The following is a 19,619-nucleotide window of genomic DNA, read 5'->3' as shown; positions in this document are numbered from 1 at the left end:
TTTTGTAGCTTTCCTAATTGAAGTAACAGATCAGATATGCCATAATCCAGGAAACCTTTCAGTTGAAATTTTTACAAACTTTATATAAAACTACATGGTTTTCACCATAGAAGATATACTTGCACAGAAAAATCAGTACAAGGGCTGACCTTTTTACCCATAGTATTTGTAATTTTGACTTTCATAACACAAAAATATGGTTCAAATTTGAAATCATTATAATTTTAAAATAATTCTTGCACAAATTACGCCTGTTAAGACATAACTTATGTCGTGTCAACAAAGGAGTTGTTAAGAAATTGTTTTGACATGCAGCGTTCGGCCATCTTTGCTATTGTGCCCAAACAGTCCTGTCCATAACCTTTTGCTCTAGCCTTCAAACTATTCATGAGAAAGTCACATGATACAGCTATTCCCGCATTTGAATATTTCTTAGGAGACGTTTACTTTCAACCTATAACATTTTCCATCAAAAGACCATCTCTTCATCTACATCTACAATTTCTGTCAGATATGGATTTCAAAAGAAGGTTTCTAAATTTTCCATTTGGGTACAACCCAATTCCAAAGGAAATGGTTGTGTTGATTTGTGCAGAATTAGAAGGTAAGAAAAATGGCTGTCAGAATATAAATCTTAAACCAACAAAAAACTTCCATGTTGTTATGATCAGAGGGTTGAGTAACTGGGGAGTTTTTAAAATATTTTTATCTTGCTTGCACAATCGAATGTATTCTAACAAGTGTTGCTGGAAAAAGTTGAAGCTAGAGAAATAACTATACCTTTGAAGTTTGATTGCTGACTGATGGAAACATGGCCGCCATCTTGGCAATTATCCCATGTGTTTCAAATTTTTGAAAAAAATTCCAAGAAAAGTGATTCAACTAGATAGAATCAGGTATGCAAAATAACTACCTGGAAATTCCATACCATCAAATGAAACTAGAACCAAAGAAGAGTTGATGAACACAACAGGGTTCTGTGGAAGTTCTTGACTACGAAGTGACTCATTGGAAATTCTATTGGTAAAATACGATGAAAACCAAGGTAATGTGAGAATTACAATTCAGAATAACACACTGGGCAGCAGACCAGAAGAAAATCACTCAACAATGTAATATTTGTGAATTTTGTCTAAATTTAGGGAAAAGTTATAAGTTATAGCTTCTTTTTGCAAAATTCTCTTTGTTTGATGCATGGTGCTTCACATTATGTCTACAATGAAGTTTCAAATCGTAGTCCAACTTCAGCTAGTCAAATTTCTAACTGTGTGCCTTTTGTGTCCCCATTTGCAAAAAATATGGGTCATTTCTACACAACTGGAAAGAAATTCTTGGAATTTTGACCAAAAATAGTCATGTTTTCCAACCCAGTTCAAAGAAATACATAGGGCTGTGTTCTTAGTGGTAAAGTGGCTATGAAGTAAACTGGACCATGTGAAGAAAGCATGCCACAAAATATGGAATATGTGTCTCACAGTTATTGGCTGACAGAAGTATGTTGCCATGGAAAACAGTAATACAAACACAGCTGATTGAAACAATCTCAGATTGAGAATTTGGGATTCACAAAGAGATTTATGCCCAGTTGTTTGTATAAATTACCCTGACAACACAAGAACTTGGCATAGCTTGAAGATTTTCGTTCATAACTATGTAAAATGCCCAAAGGTTAATGTTCCTAATTGCTTGTTCTTGATAGCAACAATTATAAAGCTGTTAAACACCGAAACAGTGAATGTGTTTGTCATGTGATTTACTGTCTTACACTCATACAGCTGTGTGGCATAGTTGATTGGCTTTGAACCCAATTCTAGTACACTGAACTTAGGCCATTTTGCCGCTCCAGACACACCATAAAACGTCAACCTTATCAAGTGTCACTGTAACCTAGCTAGCTATTAAACCCAGTTTCTCAGAAGAACACTTCTGGGAAAGCCTTTATGATTACGATACTGATATAGCTTAAATGCCTGACACTGCAAATCTATGACATAGCAGTACCATTGTCTGCGACAAAGGTAAAAGGTCACACTATGAATGGCATTGTCAATATGACCTTCATTATCGTTGTATTCTACATGAACCTTGTTGTATTTCTTTATCATTTTTCACTTTGTAGGTCCACTTTGTAGCCATTTGTGATTCCTCTTAGTTTCCACAATCAAGTTTAATAATTAACTTTAATGAAGAAATCCAACCTGCTTTAATATATAATATTGCAGCAACATGTTTAACAATGAAAAATCAAGTTTGCATGAAAAAATAAATTACTTTACATATATTTTTTTTTTTTTTTTTATTTATTTATTTTTTTTTGGGGGGTGGTGGTGGTAGGGCGAGTTTTATTTTTAAAAGGGAAAGTGAAAGTTATCCATGTCTAAATCCCATCAATAATGCTAAACAACCAATGCCCTCCCACACATCCCCCTTGAAAATCTCACCCACCCACATCCTCACTTTCCTAGTACTATATTAAACTAATGCATTTACATTTGTCAACTTTTGTGCCTTCCTTTGTAACTTGACCATTGACTTCATATGCTAATATATCACAATTTATGTCATCACGTCTCATATATCATGTAAAATTTCAGGATACTACCCCCCCCCCCCCATAAAGTTACAAAATCCGGCATGCACAATAAGACAGATTTGTTAACTTGCTCCAAAGTTCAGCTCAATCCTGTACCAATCACTTGTATCTCGTAGGCATATATGAACTCAGTTGTCTTCTGACATCAGTCAATGATTTCAAAAACATAACTCGTACCTAACTCGCTTAACTCATGCAACTTGCCTCACTGTGAGAATATTGTAATGTGTTAAATGAGTTGACAATTTCGATATCGTAATTTAAATATTTAAAAAAGTCAACTCATAAATATGAATATTCTATATCAACAAATTATTCAAGTTAACCCAAATTAACCTAACTCACCTTGATTAGATCAAATTACATCACCTGACTCATCTACCTCACTTGTTTTAAGAGTAAACTTTCTAAGAAATCCTTGCAGAATTCTGACAGAATTAGAGAAGTATACCCATGCAACATTTGTTTACGTTAAGCTATATGTCAAGGCTAAAGTTGATGTTTTTCTATATTTTTAGAGTCAAAGTTCAAAATTAAGGGTGCAAAGAACAATTAATAACAAGATAATTGATGCAAATTAGGACGTGCAATGAATGTTATTGGATGATTCTGACCAGGTGCAATGAATTTTATTGGATGATACAAAATTATGATAATTTATGCAAATTTAGGGATGCAGTGAATGTAATTGGACAAAACAGACCAAGTGTGTTGAATTGTGTTGTATAATAAAATAAAATGTATCTCATTATCAACTAAATATAAATTACATCTTTTACAAAATCTTAAACAGGAACTCTTGTCTTGTCTTACATTTCAATCAAGGCAAACAAACAAACAAACAAACAAACAATTTTTAAAAAATCCATGCAGATCTAAATAATACTTCCAAAAGTATAAAAACTGTATGTAATCATGTAAATTTAGTTTGTTTCCATCAATGCTGGGTCTGGATTGGCCTTGTGAAATATTTTTGAATAAAAGACATATTGTTATTAACACGCCCAACCAAGGGCTATTTCATTGTTATCGTAAATAAACGACAATTGCTTACTCACTGGAGCTAACTTGTGTATAATGACCCCCTACTGACCAAATACGTACAGTGCACGTTATCAGATTAATTCGTTGTCCTGTATTAAAATCCCCATAAATTTTATCAGTACTATGTATTTCTATATCTTAAAGGATATTGTGTGTGTCGTAGGGGGGGGGGGGGTCCTTGGGAGGCAGAGAAAACGGAGAATTTTTTTTAATATTTTAAAAATCACCCAACTCTACATCGAATGTGGCATGCCCAGAGAATGGCTGTAAGGTCAAAATGAGCTTCATGGCAGCAGAATTTCTTGGGGAAAACGTTTAACCACTTAATTCTACCTTGGGCTTACATACCTGTTTCGGTACGTGGAGGGGGTATTGTAGGGTGGCTTTGAGTGCACAATCCTCAATGGGTCGACAGGAGATGGGTACTCTGTTGTGTTCGTTTGTACTATGATAATTGTGCTATTTTTAGGTATAGGCTGGCAGTACACGTCTGGTCTAGTGACGTGAGAAATTGGCAGCATGCCAGGGTTTGCAAATTGTCGTACGCATTCATCTGTTTTGATGTGGGGAACACTTAACCCAGTTGGAAAATCGTGTGGGTATAGCCAGTCTGTCCTTGTTCTATGTACAAGTGCTAACATATCATTGAGTCATCAAACCCAATAAACATTTCTTGGAAGAAGTTGTCTGAGTTAACTACAGAAGTAGGGCGCTGACATTGTTACTGATGTTATAGTGTCGCGCACGAAGGGAGTATCTTTTTTAGGCCTTTTAAAAGCGTATCTCAGAGTTATTCAAAATCGAGTAAATTTCCACATGTCTTTAATCAAAGTAAGGTAACCGGGTAGCGATCGCTCAACTGATTCCGATGTAATCCGACACAGTACGAAGTGTCTTGGACGAGAACGACTTTGAACTCTTCATATGCATATGTCAAATTGTCTGTTTTATACACAAGAATTACATCAAATATGGGTTATGACGTCATCGATAGAGAAGACAGCATATATTATAGTATACCATCAAAATCACACGTATGTATGTATGTATGTATGTATGTATGTATGTATGTATGTATATGTGTGTGTGTGTGCGTGCGTGCGTGCGTGCATGCGTGCATGGATGCGTGTATGTATGTATGTATGTATGTATGTATGTATGTATGTATGTATGTATGTATGTATGTATGTATGTATGTATGGAAGGATGGATGGATGGATGGATGGATGGATGGATGTGTACAATTGAATTATGCATACAAACAGGCTGGCAAGCTGGAACGACTAAATTTTCTAGCCATACAGAGAAATTGTGTTCTGCAGATTTTACCTTATACACGTATCAGTACTGGCCAGATCTAGGACGGTTGGTATTCACACACATTGTTTCCACGAATCGCACTTTTTTCTCAGAAATATTTTTAAATGTATTGATCTGTATTTTTATCTTGTCTCAAAGTGATTCAATTATACTAGTATATACGTTCCGCACCTACTAAGCACGTTTGACCAGCTGTTTGTCTCACCTGGGCTGATCACGTGATATGGGATATCATCCGACAAAAGATGGACATTATGTGCATACTATTCCTACGTAGAAAAAATTAAAAGAGCAAACGTGGGAAAGCAAATAAAAAATTACTGGTTAAGGTGTTCGAATTATCGACTTTCATTTCCGAATAGTACTTTTGACAAGGGGCCCATTGGATTAAGTTTTGGACAAAGAGCATAACATTTGTACGTCAATGTTAGAATGCGTTCAATATATGTATGCAGACAAACAGGTGTTCATTAACTGTGTTTTAGCTTTTTCGAATGAATTCAGAAGATTGACTCGTTGGCTGCACCTGTATTTACCTACCACCCGGTCTACATATCTGTCATATTACCTATGTTTATAAAAATTAGTTATATTGACGATTTAAAGGGAAAGTGAAAGCTTTTCGAATGTGGACTCCCACTGCAATATTTCATGACATGCCCCCGCTGAACCCACATCCCCACTACCCAGAAATATGGGTGTCTCCCTTTCCCCCCTCTCCAGCCAAATATGAGCATACTCCCACTGTCCTCTTCCCACCCCTCACCTTTATCTTCTATCTCTTCCCACAATTTATTTACTTTGGCCATTAGGATAATCTAACACCGGTCCCATAGAAAAAATGACTCGCTCTGTTTAGTACATTGTTATTGAATTCTACTATAACGCTATACTTAATAACACTCAAATGCTGTTCCCATCATGTGTGTGTGTATGTATGTGTGTGTGTGTGTGTGTGTGTGTGTGTGTGTGTGTGTGTGACCGAGAGGTATAGGCAGCGTGGCAGATAGGTAGTATGTGAAATAGGTAGTGTGGAGATAGGTAGATAGTGTGGCAAATATAGACAGGCAGATGCTAGCTGTGGCAGATGGGTGGGTAGCTAGCGTGACATATGATAGGTAGTGTGGCAGATAGGTTGGTAGGTAGTTTCATGGAAAGGTAAGCAAGTGTGTAAATAGAGAGGCAGGTAATATGGCAGATATATAGGTAGGTAGGTTGGTAGGTAGGTAGGTAGGTAGGTAGAGGACAAACAACGTGTAATTAATGATATGCAATGTTGTACAAAATGTCATTGCATGGTTTGCTGACGTTACAAGTACGTGCCATTATTGTAAATGACGTGGAACGTCATGGAAAGTCCCTGATTATGTATTCAACAATAAACATATCCCTCCTTAATTTTCTATCAAATTACGCCAAAGTGACACTGCCATTTCGTTCTAACTATTAACGAATTCTTTCCTTCCGATCTAATCAAACATTTCTTACTTAGGACCTAAAATTGAATATAAAAAGGGAATCTGATACTGAAATATTGTTACATGTGTAGTTCAGTGTGTCTACATGTCACGCACAGTTACTATGACAACTAGCTCTCCCCTGTATATAAAAACAGTTCAGTGGTTTGCCAAATACATACAAGCCTTGAAGGATAAGCTGCAGTATCGATATATTGAGAAGTTAACGCCTGCTTTTACGCTTGCATCTTTTTGGGCCGAACATGTATCTCTGCATTCAGACATTAGAATATAATTTTTTTTTGAGAATTGCAATTCTGATGAAATCACAGTACCAGACGTCACGTCATCACATGGAAAATCCCTATTTGTAGCTCAATTTGAATACACAATGGGTTCGACAAAACTTTGAATGAACTTAGTAGGTACTTCCCACGCCTGTGAATCACGCTTTGCTGCGTTCATTTGATCACTACCGAGTGTTAAACAATCTGGTTTTCAAAAAATTCTTATGCAATCACATTTCTGCAAATTTTGAGATTACAACATTGGAGTTCATAGCTTAAATGACCCCTACACTGCCTAGCGTGGACAATATAGACTTAATTTTAAGTTTTAAAATGTAAAAAATAAATAACAATAACTTATGTTATGACAAGTTCATTATACATTTGTATATTCGTTTTGGTTTTAGTCGAATGTAAATTTGAGTGTCATAGATAGAATTAGGGTAACTGAAAAACGAGTTTTCTTGTCCTGGAGAGGTTTAAAATGCACAGAATACTCCCATAAATAGTCTGGTTTATTTTCAGCCATTGTCAAACTTTGATAAGAAATTTTACTAGAATCCAGGAAGAGAGTTTACTGATATTACTTTGTTTTTCCCTTGGGGTATTTCGTTACAATCCATGTCTATATGTAGCCCTCGCTATATGTCATAGAAATTGTTAGAATCATCAAAACAGTTTTCATAGATATGTACTAAACCTATAAATATTCGATAACTATGACACCATTCCGTACATGACTACTGAAATATTATCATCAATCATATACGGAATGGTTTTATAATCAAATTAATTCAATCAAATTATTTTATGGCTCAATAAACATACCGACTTTCTGTACACTGTAGTAACACAACCCTTGCAGCCCAGACTTCCTTACGCAGTAGACTGCAGTGGTAGTAGTAGTAGTAGTAGTAGTAGTAGTAGTAGTAGTAGTAGTAGTAGTAGTAGTAGTGGTAGTAGTAGTAGTAGTAGTAGTAGTAGTAGTAGTTCAGCCCTTAATTCCAATTCGCTTCTACTTGGCGACAAGGGTCTACCATTACACTTTAAGATATTCATTGATGATACCGACAAGAAGCAACTAATCTGTCTAGTTAGAAATAAATCAGTTCTGATAAATAAATACAATGTCATTTTTATTATACTTTACGTGTATGTCAGTACTCTTAGGCTCGTCAAGTATGCTACAGTATATTTGTTATGAGGAACTTTTTTTCGTATTGAATGATTAGTCGCATGTTTTCCACACTGTAAAAAATATTTCAAAAGGTCCTACTGCTTTGTGTGTATATGTGTGTGTGTATGTATGTATGTATGTATGTATGTATGTATGTATGTATGTGTGTGTGTGCATCTGTCTGTCTGTGTATGTGTATGTACGTGTGTGTGTGTGTGTGTGTGTGTGTGTGTGTGTGTGTGTGTGTGTACGTGTATCAACAGGTTGCCCCAATCACAGGTTTGTATTCATAACTCACAAATAGGACAGAGACCATGCTAAAATGGAGAAAAACTAAGTAATCATATCAAATGTTCTAAAAAAAATAGTAAAATTTTCAAACTGGTTTAACATTCTGAAAATTACCCATGGAGTTCAAAATGAATCCCGTATAAAAATGTGGTAACTGTGTTTTTTTCTGGTAGGAAACTGGAATTAAGAACTTCAATGGTTGTAGTGTATGTATGTTTTATGTGACGTTTAAGATACATTGAATTATGGTGTAATTCCAACAAATAACTAACCGCTCTGTCATATTACCATATTTGTACATTGTCAAGATCACCCAACGATATCTATTTTAGACACAACACAGTCCCTGGTAGACATACACAAACAAAATCACTTCCTGTGTACGATCGTCAGATGTGTATTTTTAAAAATTCAAACCTCAACACCTGTAAACCGTTTCCGGTCCTGCGTCCTTTTTTAATCTGTAGCTATGTAAACGAAAGAATGTCAAGGGAAAATAGATTAAATGTATCGGTACTCTTGTACTCGGCACGTTATGAAATAATTCCATGCTAAATTAGGACAAAAAACCAGTAAATTAAATCACAACAATGGTGATCTTCTATCGTGTCTTTGTTTCTGACGTCCTCACCAGATAAAAATCTTCAGTTTATCATGGTGGTTGCATTCCTTTTGTATGTATAAATATTGCCTGCCTGTATGTATGTATGTATGTATGTATGTATGTATGTATGTATGTATGTATGTGTGTGTGTGTGTGTGTGTATGTATGTATGTATGTATGTATGTATGTATGTATGTATGTATGTATGTGTGTGTGTGTATGTATGTATGTATGTATGTATGTATATATGTATGTATTCATTAATTCACTTGCAAGTACCAATGTAACCCCATGTCTGGTTAAATTCATTCATTCATTCATTCATTCATTCATTCATTCATTCATTCATTCATTCATTCAGATATTCGTACAAGAATTATAACTGTTCTGACGAGGAGATGTTATAGTGTCATCTGTAGTGATTTACTTCGCAGTAGAACAACTGAGACTTCTTGGACACGAGGGTTTGCAATTTGACGAACTTGATTTTCTTGTTTGTACTTTGAATTTCTCTTCTCTTCTTTTCTTTGTAGAGCAAAATAGACAAACAAAGTAAACAGTTGCAAATAACATAACTAAGTTATTAGTACCATGTACAAAGCATTTCATAATCAAGCCTTCAAAACCACAAATCGTTCATTCTTGTGATATCATAATACGGTTAAAAAATCAGAACTTCTAAGGGCTAAAAAATTGTTTGATTACGGTTACCTGACCCACCTAGTTTTTTCACTGATGACCCTAAACTTTTTTTTAAGTATTAGAGAGAAAAAAATCGCGAAAATTGGGAGAATTAGTGGTTGCGGAAACTGACATAACTGTTCTTCCATCTATAATGTCTGTACATCTGATGGGAAGAAACCAATAACACAGAGACCACATGGAAAATAAACACTCAAACATGAAAAAAAACTACCCACCTCACATATTCTAAAATTGATCGTAATCGGAACGACACAATTTTTTGTAGGCCGTCTATTTTATTGCTCATTAGTCGTGGATATGGTGATAATAGTGTTACATGTTCTGTTCAGTTTCATAGAAGATGTTTCAGGTGAGCGAGTCTGATGAAAGGGTCGAATTTTTCGAAACCAAAAAAAAATGAAGATGTGATTTTTAGTCATTTTATTCTCGTACGTATACAATCATTTCAATGCTACGAAACAAATCAGTAGATCTCAAAGCAGCTTTGAATTAATCTGGAAGTTTTCTTAATCATTGTTTGGGTTCTGTAATTAATATTGGTTTTCAAATGTCAAAAAGTGGGAGGAGGTAAAATTCTCACCTAAGATATATTGACAGAAAACGAAACGTTGTATATTTACATGAACAGTGAAAATTACTCATGTTTCAATACTTATTTCACCTTTTTAATAAATACAACTATCGATACCATACATTACAAGTCGGTCTTCCATCACACCCACTGGCTTTCATTCCAGGTTCTCACATCCCAAAAAAGCTGACCTAAAGAAATCTGGTATTTTCAATTCGCTATGAAACCTTTTTTCTCCGTGGAATAGCAAAGGTGTTATTTAAAGGCTCATATTTCTCATAGTCAGTCAATTAGTACAGACTGAGTGACAACCTAGAGAGAGAGAGAGAGAGAGAGAGAGAGAGAGAGAGAGAGAGAGAGAGAGAGAGAGAGAGAGAGAGAGAGAGAGAGAGAGAGAGAGAGAGAGAGAGAGAGAGACAGACAGACAGACAGACAGACAGACAGACAGACAGACAGACAGACAGACAGACAGACAGACAGACAGACAGAGACAGAGTTGAAAATAATTCTAAGATAATGAGGTTATTTTTAGTATTCTTTTTATTTTACTTAGTTATATCAAATGTCATTAAAAATAATCCAGTTCACCATGGTTTCATTGCAGTAAGGTGTGTCACAGACTTGTTTATGCATAATCGAAATTTACATTGCAATATGTACATGAGACCGTGAAGTGATAAGACAACCGTACCACTGCCCGCTCCGAGCCATACACGGGACTGCATGTATTGTCAATGCTAGGGGTCATATGTATCGCAAGGTCACCATTAATCGTCAGTTGAATTGGATACTTGCTATGAGCTTCTCACCTGGCTTTCATAGAAATCACAACAATGCCACAGCAGTATGAATGCCCCCAAACAGAACAGGCTGTCAGGCAACGCACTTTTTGACATACACATATCGCTTAAAGGCCATCAGGGTAAACCATTTCAAAGTTTTTGCATTAGTGTTATCTTATCAGTGGGCCATAAGGATTTCATAGGATTATTTTTTTTAAATTCTGTATCAACATTTACCATAGTTCTACCAGATAACCCAGTGTTCACACCTAAATTTGAATCCTAGTCCTATACTTGCCTTTAAAAACTCAAGATGTGGAACAGAAATTATTATTGTAAACAGTGATAGCAACTGAGTCTTAACTGCATAAAGAAGCGAATGGATGTATAGGAAATACTGTTACAACACACTTTAAACTCCTTCGATAATATATGAGAAAGTTGGTTAACTCAAAGCTACTACATTTCCAGGGTAACGTGACAGTGTGTTTAACAAAACTACACTCTATCCAAATATTTCAACATGATACCCAGCCATAACAACTCTCATAGTCTCCTCTCTCTTTGTCTGCAGTACGAATCCATAAACTACCACTGAGTTCAATTGCATAGCCAACCCCACCCCAGTCCCCTTGATCATCATTCCCCATCACCCAGATCAACAATTAACTACCCCCCTCCCCCTTCCGTGATGACAACAACCCGGGCTCCACTGTCTACTCTTAAAGTTGAGTTAAAGTGGATTGTGGAACTGGGGTCATATATACTGCTGGAATCAATAGACAAAATGCACATACATATAAAAGATGAAATGTGGGTTGCGTATGAACAAAGATTAGTTCGTAAACGTGATTTTGCGTACCCCCGATAATGATATCAAAAAGTTATTTTTGGGTATATCTGAATACGTAATGAGAGTTTTACTAGTTTTTATAAGTGATTCAATATGCTGTACAGTTAGGATACCGGATATTTCAGCAGAAACAAAGGTTACCAGCAGCCGCCATAAAGTTACAGACTGTACCCCTTTAATAAAGAATGCATACATAATACATACACTAGTTCAGTAACAGCATACCCCCACCCCCACCTCTAGCAAGAGATCATCTATTAATTATCTTTTTATAGCTGTTTGCCCCTATCTAACCTCCAACCCCTGCATATATACCCAGTTTTGCCAGGTCACTGAGCTTCGTTACTGTATTAAGGGGCTTCCGAATTCCGAGCAATCTACACGGCTGTTAAAGTTACTCGCACGGTGGTCGGTGAATCAGTGCGGTGACAGAAGTGCGAGCTTAATTGACAGATAGAGCGTTTCATCAGTTTATATATCAGATCGTAAAATGACTCCATTATTTTATAATCACTGAAGCATGTCGGCGGCTACGCTACCGCCTACCATGAGATCACACAATCCGTATTTGTGTGCAAGTCGTGACTTCAATTTTAGACAATATGGTGACGTCACCAATGATGACGTCATTAATTAATGCAGCATCGTGGCTGCAACCTACAAGTGTAAATTGAGACATAAAACGAATAATATGTATGAATCAATATTACCAAAACACACAATCCACAACAGTCATCAACAAATTGTTTTGCGAAATGGCGTAGGCCTATTAAATTGTGAATTTCAGTGAATTTTTGGTCTTGTATAAAAATCTGAGTATTTGTTTTTAAAATTGCGATATGATTTATGATAGTTACATTATCTCTCAAACTTCCTAGTCCGCTTGTTTTGTTTATTTATTTATTTGTTTGTTTGTTTGTTTGTTTGTTTGTTTGTTTGTTTGATATATTCACACTTGATCTGTTCGTCGTGTTCGTTCGTAACTGGAAGAGAGGGGGGTTTGGGCGGTGTTGAAATTCTCGACAAAGTATTTTTTTTGCACCCACTGAATAACCACGTCTAGCTCTGTAAATCACGAATTCTACAGTACAACAAATACACCATACACCCCACCCATCCAGGTAGCTTTTAAAAGGTACTTGTGACATCCGCCCTGCGATTGCTATCCGAGATCAGTATACAGAGTTCTATAAATAAAACACATTTCATTAATGTATTCTATCTGTCCTCAAATAACCGTTGAACATTTTCCATAAATAGTGGTCTCTAGACGTCCGAGGTTTTGACGTGTCCTCTCCATGGCTCCACAATCATCATGTCCGGCGTCACCGGATGCGAATGATGTAAGACTATTTTCAGTGTTTTACGAAAACCAAATCTAAATCTAGCATGTGATGACTATTTTTATGAGTGTACATCAGTTTATTTGAGGCAAGTTCAATGTCAACCCCGCTACAAACGTGTTAATGAAGGTTGTTTGTTTTGTTTATTTATTTATTTGTTTGTTTGTTGTCGGTGAGTAATAATAGTGGTGTGTGTTTTATTGTTGCTATAGAATAAGGTAGCCTCCCATGTTGTGGAATGAACTACTTGATCATGTACACTCACTCATTTACATGTATTTACATATCAGCCTACTTTCCGAACGGGAATCCCCTGTCACATCAACCAATCAGAAACCGCAAAAACTCACGTGGGCGATTCTTTTCTTGGGAAAACCCCTGCGTTCCCAGAATAGCTCTTTGTTATTTAACGTTTACAATGTGTTTTTGGCATGATTGGCAGTCGCCCAAGTCTATTTTGATGGAGGGGGAAAGCCAATATCGTAATTCGGATTTTAAAGCATTTGGTCATCTTGTTGAACTGCTTTTCCTAAACTCTGTCTGCAACCGCCGCCCGTCTCGATTCAGAGCGCTGAAAAACGGCATATAGGCTCACAGTGTCTATCGTACTCAGTGCTAGTGAAAAAAGCGGTGATCATTTAAAGGTATGGGCTACCATCACTTATCATAAAATCTCGCGGTGAATTATTAATATACCCGAGACTTTATTTTCTTAGTAGGTTGTAGTAGCAGCATGTGTACATTGCCTCTTCTCCATAACACTGATCTGTGCATTTGTTTTGTTTTGTTCTTGTTTTTTTGGTCATGTTTGAATATTTGACGAACTGCTACTGTTTGTAGCGTTCACTTTGTACCATCCGTATGTTAAAGACTCGTGCACTAAGGGAAAAGGCTATCGGGCGAGAACGTTTTATGGGCGTGCTATTTCTGTATGATCGCTGTTATTCACCATTCGGATGTACTATTTAGGGCGGCCAGGCATACAACCGAGGCCCAACCATGCACCGTCGTGAGGGATTTCAATATGGAATCAAAGAACAGTGAGCGCGGGGCTAGCTTATACTTTTTGTCTGTTGCGTGTGTACATGTGTGTGACTGGTATGAGGGAGGGACAAGGGTTTGTTTGGTGAGAGCATGAATGGAAAGATGGAAAGATGGATGCGTGAATGAATGAGTGGAGGAGAGAGAGCGGGTGGGTGGGAGGGAGGGAGAGAGGGGGTGAGAATGAATTAATGAACAAATAGAGGGGGGTAATATAGAATCTGGATGAGTATGAGGATTGATGTAGTATATCATGAAGTGTTCCTACGTCTCGCAGTTCTTTCACTCCTAATCTAGAAACTCATACAAGAATTAGTAGCTATGTCACGGTACAAGTTGACTTTGTTTATCTGTTCTAGAGTACCTTAGGTACACACTTGTGGCCTTCGCAGACCCTTTACGGGTATTTACTATATGATAGTTTGTGTGAGTTGTTGTTGTTGTTGTTTTTAAAGTCAGAAGTCTATGTGACTGCCATACAATGTATCCAGGCTAGTGTACAAAGTCCACGTATATTTTTCACTTTACTACCGGTAGAAAATGCTGCTTGTGACCTCACTGGCTATAAATAATACGAATGCCACTTCAGCGAGTATGTTATCACATATGCACTTTCCACTGGGTAAACTAAATTAGACTATGACTCAAGAACCCGGATGATGCAATGGACTTAAACTTATATTATTTTCTTAGTCATCACGGCGAACTCTGAAATGTCTCAAGATTATTTATTTATTTATTTATTTATTTATTTTTGCGAGGGTCGCCCATAATACTTCCCCATTTTTGCAAACCTCGTTTTTATTTAATTCGTCCGATACTAGTACAGAGTGATTGTCCTATACATAATCTCCATCTCGAGTATAAGGCGCAAAATATGTCACGTGACTTCGCAAAGACGATGACGAGTGGTCCGTCCCACCCTCGTTATGAGACATTCGAAGTTGGCAAATTTCCAAACTACATACGGGTAACTAGGTATGAGCACAGACCCACCACCAACCCAAGTTGTATTTGCAAGCACAGTTATTCATGTCTGGCACAGTCATGAATAAATCAAACTTTTCGATTTTTAAAGAAATCAGTGTAGAAGTATTTTCTATCATGAATTTTTTTAAAAAGATTTTTTAAAATGGTGAAGTTTTCTATTTACACAGGCTACTATATGATACCATACTTTACCCTACAGTGTACGTTTTTGTTGTGTGTTGTGTGTTATGGCTTTTTAACGAGGTCTGGCTTCCGCCGATAACCCATCAATTGTTTTTTTGTTTGTTTTTTTTTGTATATTCCAACTTTTCCGGGTTAAACTGAAAATCAGCAAAAATGACAGAATTTCTTCGGAAACCTTTGTCTTTCGATCATTCTTACTGTCTGATGAGAATTGTATCTCACCATCGGCAGACTGGGTGTACACGTTTCTTACTTCTCCTTATATTTTAACTTACAAAGTGCTAATTTACCGAACTTCAATGTTACAATTGGCTTTCTTCAGTGAAGTCTACCCAGCACGTATTTTTTTTTTTTTTTTTAAAAAGGGAATAATTTGGCACCAATTCCTGAGCCAAGCGAAGATACTTGCGAAGCGAACGTACGAATAGTGTCCGCCATAGAAGTTTCCGACATCTTCTATCGGACGATACACGGGAAAATGAATAAAAACTGATTACAATACAACAACTGATTGACAAGTGTATTCTGTTTCATAGTATGGACTTCTCACAATAAAAAAACTGCGTAGTAACATAGGCTACAAGAAATGTGTGTTTTCTCTGTGATTTTATCTTTTTGCACTTATTTTATCATTTTTTCGTTACAAATATCTGGAAAGTTAATATTTTGACGACTAGCTTTCACTTTTACAGTTGATTTTATGTGTCCAGTCATCACCACCACCACCCACACATAACTTATGGATACATCGAGTGTGTGCGTGATGATGACGTCATATTCCTACACATGCGCTCTGTGTGTCATGAAGTGGAAATCAGTGACGTCATCATATTTCCAAATGCATGTACCTTTCTTTAAGATTGTCTATTTTTTCTGCTTTTGTCCTCTTTTTTTCTGTTCAGTTTCGTTATTTTTCATTAGCTGTTCTATTTTATCCCGATTCCTTCCCCATTCTTGTATTCCACCTTTTTCCATTCTTCCTCCAGTTTCTTTGTTTCATTCAACTTCTTTGTCTTTCACTTAGTCCATGTTTTCACTTTCACGCTAAGTAATGACAACAGGGAGTCTATCTCGGTTGAGCAAAGAAACGTACTCCTATAATGTCTTCAATCGATGTATGCAATTATTGGAGCTTCCCAACAAGCCCAATGATACCCCCCCCCCTCCCCATCCCCTTCACTCCAATGATGGTTTGGTGAAACAATATACGGGCTAGTATTTCAAGATAATGTTGTAAATTGTGAAATTCCTATTCGTGAAGTCTTTAAACTCCGCCATGCCTTGTTATTCTGCGTTTATTTTGATTTGTAAAAATACTGGATTTTTACTAGAGGTGATGGCAGGTATTTGATCTAAAATTGACACTCCTTCAAGCGTATGCATCGAAATTCGTCCGTCCGCCATCGTTTGCAGAAGTTATTAAACACGACCCATTTGTACCCGTTGTAGTAAATAGCATAGTCTTCAAAGCGTAGCCGAAGATTTTTGCAGAAGTTTACCGCTTTTTGCTAGATGTTTAATGAATGAACCAGTTCACCAGGCAACTTCCTCAGTTCACCGTAATCATTCATTGTGAGATTGGTGAAGTTTATTTGTTATTTCAAGTACCTCAATTTTAAGCACCTAATAAATCCTGACAATTTCGCTATGTGTTATAACTGTATGCAATAGAAGTATGTGGTTTTAGTTTTTTCTCTCACTCAACCCCCCCCCCCCGGTCATCGTGTGAGATTGCGATAACCGTACGTGGAAATCAGATTTTCATCATCGCACTTCCGCCCTCATGGCTTGCTCTGCACTCCGATCACTATAGCAACGTTTCGTCTATATCATGTCATTTGATCTCGTATATCTTGTCGTGTGGCACCTCTATATCTGAGCCTAAATTTGATAGTCATTCGGGTTTTTTTTTGTTCTTATCTAAATCAATACCAATAAGGTTTACCACAGTTTGATAAAGTTAAGGTTGGTTATTAATAGTCAATATATATAAACAGAATAATCTCGTCAGTAATCTCGTAATACGTTCTTGCATCATATCAATATATATATATGCACGATTCTTCGAGTGAATTTCACGCTTGACTTATCCTGTTCTGGATAAATTTGAGAAAACTGCAAATCTTCAAAAAAGTTCACTAAACATACTCTGCATGCCATCCTCTTTGTTAAAAATGCACTAGACAAATAACAATCCCTTTCCGAAGTTTTAAAACGCACATGGCTGTTTTTTTTTACCTCGTACCGCTAAACCTAGTAAACGTGGTCTGAGTTGTAATTCATAGCATTTTTATGACATCATACACCACTCTGCGTAGACACACCAATACCGATTTGCGTCTGGCCGCCACGCGTCAATTCGGGGCACTTTCTGACTGTTCTGTATTAACGGCCACCCGGGTAACCTTTCCGACATGGATGTCGGTCATGTTAGTATTGTTACAATAAACCACCGTGGCGATGAAATCTCAAATTATTGTAGGAGGGTATAATCATAATGCTGCGATTGCTTTGGGCCAGTCATTGGTCGAGCGTAAAACCATTTACCCAAACTAATATGAAACTTTTTTCAAAAAACACTCTGCGCATGCCCAAATTAGTCGTGACTTGCTAGACAGAATCGCGTTGGCTGAATTCGGAAGTGTGAGGCCTGTCATCGCACATACATTATAATATTAAAACTTTTATGCATTCATTAAAGTTGAGTTTGCTATTGAGCACGTCATTCGGAAAGTCGCGTTCACCGGAGGAGGACCAACTGATTGATATTTAGTTTGAGTGCAGTTGAGCAGTTTTGGTAACCAAACTACATAGTATACCACAGTGATGTATCCTCAATGCCAGTACGCCAATCCGATAGTCGGACCACCGGCATACTACCATCACAGGGCCTACCCACAACAACATCAACAACAATACGTCCAAGTGGACACCCAATCACGGTTTTTAGCTTGTAGAATGGTTAGCATCGTAATAGTGTATTAGTTCCGTCTTTTTTTGTTGAATGTTGAATTTATTCACAACAGCACGTTACTGTTTAACAATGCATCGCATTGCTGTTTTCGGTATATCTCCCGTTCTTTTTCTCTCATTCTGTCTCATATACATTTAAAATTGTTGATTGTAAACGAAATCATCTCGGCAGTTGGAAGAAAACAATTTTTTGTCATGAGATAGATGTTTGCTATCATTTAGTGCAACATGCAACCTTTGCGGTTTTGTTCTTTTAGTTTTGTTTCTTGGGATCTCTCCTCGCTCTTCAAACTCGCGTTGTACTTGCAAATTGAAAACGATAACTGAAGTTAACACCAGACGGATGCAATACCAAATTGTTAACATGCATCCTTGCCACACTTCACGTCCTAACGATGTCATTTCTTTCTCTCGTATGTCTGTTACGCTTTATGCCGACGCGTGCCGAAGAAACCACTCACGTGCGGCTTTTAATGTGCTACATATGGAGAGAGAAAATCATTTTTTTGTATGTCTGTATGGTTATTTCTAAACAGGGACAGTTAAAGATGTTGCCAGAGATGAACACGCGTCAAAGACTCCGTCCTTGGCTGATAAATCAGATCGACTCTGGAAATTACCGTGGGTTGGAATGGCTCGTTGAAGACAAAACGGAGTTTAAAATACCATGGAAACATGCCGGTAAACAAGACTACGATAAAGAGGAAGATTCCAAGATCTTTAAGGTAGGGAAACGTAAAGATTTTTATTTTCATTTTTTTAACGTGGTGTGGTATGTATGCTACAGTTATGTCTGTTGCAAAGAAACTGGTTTATATAGTAAGTGTAAAAAAGTTGAAGTGCGTATGTCCGGCGTTCGATTGCTCTGATGCTGTGCTTCATCCGCCCGGAGGTACAGTGTATTTCACGATGCATCAGTGTCGCTCAAAGATCTGAGTGTGATGAGAAACAAATGGTTACCGGCTTGATTTGCACGATTTGGGCGAATGGCGTGATGGGAACTTGTAGATTGTGAGCAGAATCACTTGTTGCAACGATACACGAAATGTAAAGTGCGTTGCGCAGAAGAGTAAGGGTACTCCTGTCATAAATGAAAAATTGCATCTTGTAATTGAATGACTGTTGAGAAGAGTCTTCGATTTCGTATTTCGGCGTCACTTTCTAGAGAAAGAGAGGAGGATAAAATAGAGGGAAAGTTGCTGTTACAGTATTAATGAAACGTGAGTTGGCTAAAGCACGCGTATGAGTCATTCGTGTTGATGTACACGATGTAGCGAGATCCAGGGACCTACTGTCGTTCTACAAGGAAGTGGCTCGTTCTCAAATTTATTGCGAAATTTGATCCATTCGCTGCCAGAATGACACGCTTCATCCAGCAGTCGCAAAAAGTCCCGTGGATGCTACA

At 37.2% G+C, this 19,619-nt stretch overlaps 1 protein-coding gene across 3 annotated transcripts in view; it reads left to right on the top strand.

The window, feature by feature from the left end:
- Window positions 1–973: 973 nt before the first annotated feature.
- The window catches only part of LOC144437192 (interferon regulatory factor 4-like), a 32,114-nt gene continuing 13,468 nt past the window's right edge, over window positions 974–19,619 (top strand). The window contains exons 1-2 of one of the 3 annotated variants that reach the window (XM_078126080.1): window positions 974–1,045; window positions 18,751–18,939. In XM_078126080.1, the coding sequence (XP_077982206.1) occupies window positions 1,034–1,045; window positions 18,751–18,939 (201 nt within the window). In that variant the 5' untranslated portion in view covers window positions 974–1,033. Of the gene's footprint in view, window positions 1,046–13,531; window positions 13,672–17,973; window positions 18,203–18,750; window positions 18,940–19,619 lie in introns of those variants that run through there. The other 2 variants (XM_078126081.1, XM_078126078.1) reach the window with 2 other exon arrangements.

The sequence above is a fragment of the Glandiceps talaboti genome, chromosome 7 (assembly GCF_964340395.1).
Source record: "Glandiceps talaboti chromosome 7, keGlaTala1.1, whole genome shotgun sequence".
Lineage (NCBI taxonomy): Eukaryota > Metazoa > Hemichordata > Enteropneusta > Spengelidae > Glandiceps > Glandiceps talaboti.
The sequence above is the reverse complement of the archived record's forward strand: the minus strand, read 5'-3'. Positions and strand labels throughout refer to the sequence as shown.